At 48.0% G+C, this 9,193-nt stretch overlaps 1 protein-coding gene across 1 annotated transcript in view; it reads left to right on the top strand.

Annotated features, from left to right (window-relative positions):
* Positions 1–3,964: 3,964 nt before the first annotated feature.
* NKAIN1 (sodium/potassium transporting ATPase interacting 1) overlaps positions 3,965–9,193 on the top strand; it is a 206,746-nt gene continuing 201,517 nt past the window's right edge. Inside the window, exon 1 of the mRNA XM_007066097.3 lies at positions 3,965–5,384. Coding sequence (XP_007066159.1) covers positions 5,331–5,384 — 54 coding nt within the window. The 5' untranslated portion in view covers positions 3,965–5,330. The remainder of the gene's footprint in view (positions 5,385–9,193) is intronic.

Genomic DNA, 9,193 nt, shown 5'->3' with positions numbered 1-9,193 from the left:
TAGCTCTCCTATAGCACTCTCCATACTTAGATTGTTGGCTCTTTGGAGAGAGACCATCTCTTGGTCTGTGTTTTTACAGCCTAACACAATGGGTTTCTGGTCTAAGACTGGGATGCCTAGATACTCCAGTAATACATATAATAAATGATGATAATAATGACGAAGATGTAGCAACTTCACTGCCCTCCCTGTGAGACAGGACACTGGTACTGGTATCCCCATTTTAGAGATGGGGAAACTGAGGCTCAGAGTGGGGGCAGCTGGGTTTGTGTGCTCTCAAAGTAGTGGGTTTGTCATTGCCATGGGGATGGAATGTCATTTGTTTGTAATAAAGTGTGAGCTTAAAAGGCCTCCTCCCCAGCCTCGGACCCACTTCAGAGCTCTCTATTCTTTTGGACCAGGTCCGCAATCCCGTATGACACAGGCCACTTTAAGTCTTGGATTAAATGACTTGCCTGAAACCCCACATTGAGCTGGTTGCCCTAGGACTCGGACCCCAGGGTTCTGACTCTCGCGGAACGAAGCTCTCACGTTTACCATTCCTACAGCACTGTTGGTTCTGCCAGGTGCTCAGGCAATGGGTTCTAGAGATACAAGTTTTGACCTGGACCTAAGGGAACAGTCACCTTTCCCCCCTATATCCTTGGCCTCTATTATTGCTGAACCATGGCCTGATTGTGCATCAAGGGCCTGAGCCTACAAGCTGCTGAACACCTCCAATTCCCATTAACTTCTACAGGAGCTGAGTGTGCTCAGCACCTGGCCAGATCAGGGCCCCCCCCCCCCCCAAAAGGCCCTTTCTTGCCCTTTACTCAGCTGGTTTGTTGTACGGCCATGCAGTGTGGTCACAATGCAGAGAAAGAGGGAGAGAGACAGTTTGTGCACAGTTAGCCTGGGGATCTTGGCCAAAGTCCAATATGGGTTGTTACCTTCAGCCAGCATAAACATTTCCCCATAGTTATGGGTATTTGTGTATGTCTAAACTCTTACATAGCGTTGCTGTGAGCTGATAAACAGCTTCTGTGCTTCACCCCAGAGGCGGCTGCCCTTCTGCTGTGGACTGATTTGGGAAGCATCTCCGTATCTTGAGTCTGAAATTCAAGATGCCCATTACCTTAATCTGAAATGAATCAATGAAACTAAGTAAAGCATCCTGTTAGAAACCCGAGTGAAAAAGTCAGTCCAAAGGTTTTAGGTTTATTTCCTTCTGAATTAGACATTCTCAAGGCCTTCTGCAAATGAAGCATTCTTGTTCGCTGTTGTTACCTGCTTTAAAACCCCTGCCCCTCCCCAAAAGGAGACGGCCTTGAAATTCTAGGGTTCCTTTGGTGCCAGTGTGTGACTGTTCCCCTAATGAGCAGACAGCTGAAAGCAACGCTGTCATCTCCCGTGCGACACATTACCATTTGAAAAAGCCAGCGATATTAAAAAAGAATGGCTTTCCACAAACAATGTGTCTTGTGTACATCAAAGCACTTATCATCACAGCTTCTTCCCATCTCCATGAATGAATAATGTGACCCTGATTTAATTTCCTCCTATTATTTCCCCCATAATTTGCATGTCATCCATTTTCTTCTTCTCAACATATATACATGTGTGTGTTCTGGAAGGAGGCTGGGGTTGGAAACCAAACGAGCAACAAAACCTGGATCCCTTTTCCCCTCATTTACAAATGAAGTTATCTCCTTGCCTTCCAGTTAAGTGGCTTGACATGGTATATTGACCTTTTTAATCTAAAATTGATTCCTCACAACACTTCCCTCTCCCTCCACCTGGTTGAGAGCTGGCCAGAAACCCCAGTGCCATTGTGTTGGATTTATCACTTTTATTATTTTATATCAGGTGCCTTTTACATGATGATGATTAGAACCTTTCATAATCTTACAGTGCCTTACGGGGCGAGTTGGGAAGGGCTGGTTGGGAATTGCTCAAGAGGATGGACTCTTCAGTCCTTTTTCACCCACAAGCAGAGGACCGGTGCAAGGCCTATGTACCATTTACATCTCATGGTCCTCGGCCTGGGGGTGAATTTCCACCTATGAAATAGTACTTACTCCCATCCCACTGAAATCCATGGGAGTAATAATAATAATACCTAGTGCTTTTCATCAGTAGATCTCAAAGCTCTTTACAAAGGAGGTATCACTGGCCCCATTTTACAGAAGGGAAAACTGAGGCACGGAGGGGTGAAGTGACTTGCCCAGCGGCTGTGCCAGGTCTCTTGCATCCTAATCTAGTGCTCTATCCATGAGGCAGCACTGTGCCTAGCTGGATGTGAGTTCCAGCTATTCCCCCTGAGTAAGAGTTGCAGAAACAAACCTATAATATTTACTCGCTTTCAGGCATTTAATGAGGAGGCAGGTTGATGGGATGCAGATAAAGTGGCTCTGTGGCTGGGGGATTGCTAAGGAGAGGGATAGTCTTTCTGGTATATGTATCAGCGGTCCATTAGGGGCCTGACCCCACAAGCGCTTCGTCCTCTGAGTAGTCCTTGCTGATGCAAATAGTTTCCCTGAGGCCAGTGAGGTTGCTCACATGAGTAAGGGTGTGCAGGGTTAACCCTTTGGTGGACCTCAGTAGTGTTCCATGGGTTTACAACGGGGTCTGATTCAAATCCCCTGGAAGTCAGAGGAAAAACTTCCCTGGCTCCAGCTGAGGATCTGGCCCATTGCTTCTCTGATTTATTAATCCTGGAAGTAGGACAGGTGGTAGAAATTCTGTTAAAAAACAACTGTGACATGGATGAACTCAATCTTGATGTAAAGAAGCTATTGCTGGTTTTTTTTTGAAAAGTGTATTTGTTCACAACTAATGATTTCCTCTCCACTTCTCATTCCACAGGAAATGGAGAGGAAAGGCAGTGTTTTCGCCCACTAAACCCGCCCCCTTGGCCTGGCACTCTCATGTGCCATCTGCAGTTTAGTGCTCTCAGGTTGATGCCCACATGATATTTTTGTAGTCAAGTTTTTTCACATGCAGAAGCTGAGCCTTTTACATGCGAAGTGTATTTGGGCATGCAGAGCGGGCTGCTAAACCACTCCCGTACACAGGCAAAAACCTCTGTGTGTGTGTGTGTAATGGCTCCCTGCATGGGTTATCAGCAGGGAACCTCAGCCCTTACCAAGCACCACTTGAACTAACAGAGTAACTCCATTAGCCAGTAGCATTAGTGGGCTGTTATCCTCTAACACACCAGCCACGAGACTAGAGAGTATGACATGGCACACACTCTGCCTTTGTGTTACACCTGCCAGCCTGCAGGTAACATGTTAGGCCCCCATCTTGCAAACACTGAGGCACATGGATCAGTTTATGCTTATTAGTCCCAGTGAACTCAGGTGAGTAAAGCTACTCAAGAGCACAAGTCATGTAGCATTGAGGCCTTGCCTTGGTTGGGGAATCTCTGAAAATCTAGAGCTAATGGTGTGAGGTGGGCAGAAAGCTGACTTAAACCCAAACCAACTATTCTGATGTCTTTGTCCCATATGAAGTTTAAGTGAGAGTTTTCTAAAAGGATGTAGAAGCACCATCCTATGGACTCCTAGCAAGACCCATACCCCTAAACCCTACAGTTGGCTTTGAAAACCTCCCCGGCTCCCCCTAAATCCTTTCCTTTTAAACAGGACAAATGACAGCAGAATTGGGTGTCAGACAAATGAGTTTTATTCATCCTGACTGCATGGCTCCCATAACCCAGAACTGGTGGGCTTGGTTTTTCCCCCCAACCATGGTGCTGCAATTTGTAGGGCTGGGAGGGGAGAATCAAGAGCATAAATCGAGAGCATTTTTTTGCAAACGGTTGCTCAGTGACCTTTGTGAGCTCTGTCTCCTCTGCAGGAAATTTACAAATGCAGGGCTGATGACTGGGAAAGGGAGTAAAGTTGACAGGATTTTTCAGGGGGATTTCCATAGATTTCTTTTTAAAGGGCTAACCGGATTTCTCTTACCTACCAATACTGGCCAATATCAATGGTGATTATTTGCTCATAGCACTAACAATCTATTTGGTCTGCACCTCCTTATCAAATAAATCCAGCTTCTGAAACTGACCAGACAGTCCTGCCCCAGGGCTCTGAGTATATGGGGGCAGAATCCTTCATTTTGGATGATGTTTGAGGCAGTTTTAAAAGTCTCTGGGCAAGCTCCTCCTCACGTTTACACCAATGTAAATCCATTGCCCTCAGGGGAGCTGCTCCAGCATTACCCCAGTTTGAGATCAGAGTGAGGCCTTCTCTTAGTAATGAAGGCTTTTGATCTCACTATGCCCCTTTCTCAATGAGACAGTCACAGCTCCATTTTCAAAAACCGGTTGCTGATTTTGATTGCCTGATTTGCAACACCCAGAAAGCCTCTCACACAAAAACAAGTGGCTGCTTTGGGAAATGTTTGGTCTTAAAAAATCTCCTTTCCAACTGTGCCAGCTGGACCCAGGATTCATCCTGTGAATGAGGATCTGCACTTAAAAATACAAAGCGAGATAAGCAAACAAACAAAACCTCATATCCGCACCATGCGTTTCTTTAGTAGCCCAGCCCCCCAGATGCAGACAGGGCTGAAGTTCAAGGCATGCGGAGCTTTTGTTACACAGAATGAAGAAGAAGAAGAAACCATTCAGGTGCAGAGTGCAGAACTCTGGTCTGGTCTCTCCACGCCCTGAGAAGAGCCAGAGCCACGTGGTCCTAGAGGGAAAGCTGCTTGAATGTATTATTTCCCCAGCTTTGATTGTTAATACAGCTCTGAGCCTGGCTTCCTCCTCTGCCTCTCCTGCCTTTTCCAAGAGCTCTTCATTTTTTGCCCTTCCCTTTCTTTCCCTCTCCCTAGGGGCACAAATCCTGGTTGTGTCGGGGGGTGGGGGGACAATAGAAGGGGCTTGAGAGCTCCAAGCCAATCTTCCATGCAAAATTGTGCAAAGCAAGGGGAGCTGCTTCTCCCGTCCCCCCTCCCCACCTCGCTCCTCTCTCTCTCTCAGCCATCGCAGAGCAGCTCCTGGGAGATGGATGGCAACATCTGATCATCCGCTGTTGTCCCTGCGTCTTGGAAATGTGGCAAGTCCAGACAGAGCTGTAGAAGGAAGGGGTGGGGGGACAAAAATGCCCCTTTCTGAGCCGCTCCTGCTTCTATGCTATCCTGGCAGCATGCAAAAGCCAGGAGTGCTGCTGTGAAGCAAGTACTGGGTCTGGCAAAGGGCTGGAGACCAAGGCGTGCTGCGGGTTTCCTCCTGATGCTCTCTGAGGGGTATTTTTATTGGCAAAGGGAGGATTGCTGAAGCTGGAGGAAGACAGCGCTCATCCAGTGTGGGGAAAATCCAAGGCTCCAGCCAGGAAACCATGGGGAAATGCAATGGACGATGCACGCTGGTTGGAGTCTGCTGCCTTCAGCTGGTAAGACCAGGGTTTGTGCCTGCTCATCATGCTTTATTGTGCTTTGTGGCTAGCTGTGCACGATCATATTCACCACTCTGTCTGGGATGTGACCTTGCTGCCAGGCCAGGCCAGGGGCGGTTAAATACAACCCCGCAAAATGTGACCCTCTTCCCCCAGCCTGAATCAAAGGCGCTCCGGAGTTGCAGATGGAACCCTCTCGGAAGCAGTTTTCTGTATTGTGTGCTCAGTGCCTTGGAGTCGGTTTGGAGCAGGTGGGATCTTTGTTTGTAACTGAAATCTGGCCCCTTTGCATAACTGTCACCGAGGCTTTGGGTCCCAGGCTTCCATGCTCAGAACCTCTTATTTTTACCTGCCAGGGAAATGACAGGCGCAAAACTTAAGCCAGTACTTTGTGAACTCTCTTGCCTGCTGATGGGATCAATCTGACTGCACAGAGGGGCGGGTAGTTTTGGGAGGCACACATGTTCTGGAGAGAGCCAGAGAGCAAATAAACAGATCTCATTTTAATAGGATTGTTGATATTTGCAATAATTATATGTCGTGCTTTTCACCCTGCGCAGATCAATCTTAATCAGCCTGGTGACAGTGGTACAGTATCAGGGGCCAGCTGATGCAAGCATGTGGGGATATCAGGAGGGTTTCTGATGAAAGGAAACTCAGGAAGGTAATAATTAATTATCCAGGCAGTTTCCTGGACAGATGGAAAACTCAAATGGAGAAAAACACCTTAGAATTTGGATCACCTCTGTGGCAATCCTGGGATTAACAGAAACTTGCCCAGGGCTAGGAAAATGGGGAAATTCCAGAGATTTTGGCCAGTCTGCCTGCAACATTGCTTTTGATCACAGCAGGAATTTTACAAGATGCCTAATATCCTGCTTGCAGTAGGTATGGTCAATAAAAAGCATTGTTTACAAAGGCAATGTAGCGAGTATATATCTATGACAGCAATGTTGTGAGGTTACGTTAGCATTCTTGCTGCATTATTAGTTTTTTATCCCAAGGGGTTGGGCAATAGACACTGAAGTAGTGAATGAATTTTAAAATACAAGGGGAAGCCAATGTCTTCATGGTGGGTTATGGGAAACATGAAAGTGAATCATGTAACAATGATGTCTAATAGCTGGTGATTGTCTGGGAGGCTTACCTGGGTATTGTGTGCAATGCTCTGTGACACAATGTAAGACAGAAAAGGGTTTCTCATTAGAGTGGAACTTACCAGTGATGCTCCAATTAAAGTTCTGTCATTTCTATTAGAAACCACCTTTTCTTTCCCGGGCCATGAAACTTCCTCCCTCATGGCATTTTGCTCTGCAAAGTCTTGATCTTTGATTTGCCTACATTTGGGCATGTTCATGATAAAAATTGTGCGTGAATGTCTGTGTGCGGTTATGACAAGAGTACAAAAAACCCACCTGGATATTTTCTCTTTGCTGGGGTCAGTCCCCTTTTCACCCACCCAGGGCTCCAAAAGAGCATTGCTGGTATTTGTTTTAGGGTCAAGTCTTACAGGTTGTTAAAGGGAGAAAAGGTTATACATTGTAGAGGGGGAAAAGAAATCCATCTGCGCTCCGAGGGTTGGAAAAGATGCTGCTATGTCTGAACAGTAAAACTTTATGCTGGCCAAATTTGGGCCAAGGTTTCCAGCAGATGTACTTTGAGTGTGTCCCAACGCTGCGGCAGTGAAACCAAGTATCTCCCAGTGGTTTGAGGTGAAAATCCACCCATCCCTTAGAAGGAGATCTTCAGTAGAGATTTACCCCACTGGCCACACGGCTCTGTCTCAACCAACCTCTGTTGTTTATTGGGTAATTTAAGAGACCCATTGTATATATTTTAACCAGGACCAAGATGGTTTGGAAAGGCATTGTCACGTACCTTGATGATATGTGGTTTTAAAACTGATCCCAGGGGAAGGCCCCAAACAGGGAGTGATCTTTCTGAGATGCAGCGTTCAGGAACAGTGGGGTGAGCTAAGGGCAGCGGGTGACACTTATTGACTGTACGATCTCTGTTGAGACCTTAATGTGGTTGATTTAAGATCTCAGAGAAGAAGTTGGGAAGGGCTGAACTCTACCAATGGCCATCACCAAGGTCCATTGCTGGAAGCCTCTGGCCCGGCTCCTGTTGTGAGCCCAGCCTCCACCTAAGATAGAATTGTTTGGATGCATTCAGCTGGCCCTTCGCAGTGCTCTGGAGGAAGGTGAAATACTCCTATGTCCTGTGGGGGAAATGTCTTCTCAGCCCCAATGAGGAGCTGCTTGCTGCGGGAAGGCCCCTGTAAGGGACGAGCCCCAGATCCTCAGCACACAGATCAGGAATCAGGGTGCTGTTCAGGCGGCCACAAGCCACGTGAATGGCAGCTGTAGTTTCCAGAGCAAACAGACTAATTAATGTCATGGGAGGCGCTGGGAGCTTTGCCGCCCGGAAGCTGGACTGGTGACGTGGTTGGTGAAGCACAGCTGGGTTTGGTTTTGCAAAAGGCAGTCCATTGGGTTTTGGCTCTGGCGGTTCAGACCGGGGCTTTACTCAGTCCGGACCCGACAGTGCAGGGGGGAGGGGCGAGTGCACGCATGGTGCTGGCGGATGCCCAGCCTCGTTGCTAATTATCTGACCATGTTTGTTCGTTATCAAAGGGTCCCGAGAGAAGGGGGAATTGGAGATGAAAGCAAAAAGCGAGATGGCCCACTGATGCAGCAGCTCGGCCCTCCTGTGGCTAAGGGTGATGGGAATGTGGAGGCGACGGAGAGCCTGAGCAAGAGGGGGAGATGGAGGAAACCAAGCAGGACTGTGGAGTTGGAGGGAGAATAACGAGGTCCCCTCTCCTCGCCCCCCATTGCTGAGAGGCTCCTCACCATGCCTGGTTTCCATGCGGTTTCCATTCGCCCAGTTCACAAGGGGGCATGGGAAAGTAAACCGCCTCATTGTGTTACGATCATACTGCTGCTCTGATTGGCCCAGAGTAAAAGATGGACTGTTTGTCCGGTGCCTAGCACCATGGGGTCCTAGTCCAGGACTCGGGCTCCTAGGTGCTACTGTAATACATCTAATAAATACTAATCATGGATTGGACAGCTGTCCCCCTCGCTGCCGGGGGGGGTGGAGCAAAACCAGTGGCAAGTGTCAGATTGCGGGAGTGACAGAAATGATCTATGTGCTGAGGATTTGGGTGCGAGCCCCTCGGGAAGGGACCGTCCATACAGAGGGTGCCCCAGCACCAAATATGAGCTCACAAAGACAGAGCGAGCTGGCAGAGGGGAAGAGACAGAAGCCGGAGAGGAAGGAGGATGGCTGGCCTTGTGGATAAGGCTCTGAACAGAGAGCCAGGTTCAATTCTTGACTCTGCCACAGACTTCCTGAGTCAGCGAGGTCAAATCACTTACCCATTCTGGCCTTGTCTTGGCTAAGATTTAAAGGTGTGGTTGCCTTGGGTGCTATATCTCTGCCCATTTAGCTTGGGTTTAGGGCAGTGTGTTTGATATCGACTTTGAAAGCATGTGTTAGCTAGTGCATGCTAACATCAGACTGGAAATCCTATTCCACACCCCGGCTCTGGGCTGCTGTTCTCCATGTATAAAATGGGGCTAACAATTCCACCCCTACCTCACCGGGGTAGTTACAAAGGCAGGAAGCTCACAATGCTGCAGGAGGCCTTCCTGCATCGCAAATAGCTCTCTCTATAACTCCAGCTCCTCGAGTCTTTATGTTTTATGTCACTAATTTCCAGGGGGTACTAGATTTGTGCAGAGCGGGGCAGGGAACAAGTGACTACCCGTGAAACAAGGGACATTTGAGAGGTCAGCTCT

This window comes from Chelonia mydas, chromosome 19 (assembly GCF_015237465.2).
Source record: "Chelonia mydas isolate rCheMyd1 chromosome 19, rCheMyd1.pri.v2, whole genome shotgun sequence".
NCBI lineage: Eukaryota > Metazoa > Chordata > Testudines > Cheloniidae > Chelonia > Chelonia mydas.
The sequence above is the reverse complement of the archived record's forward strand: the minus strand, read 5'-3'. Positions and strand labels throughout refer to the sequence as shown.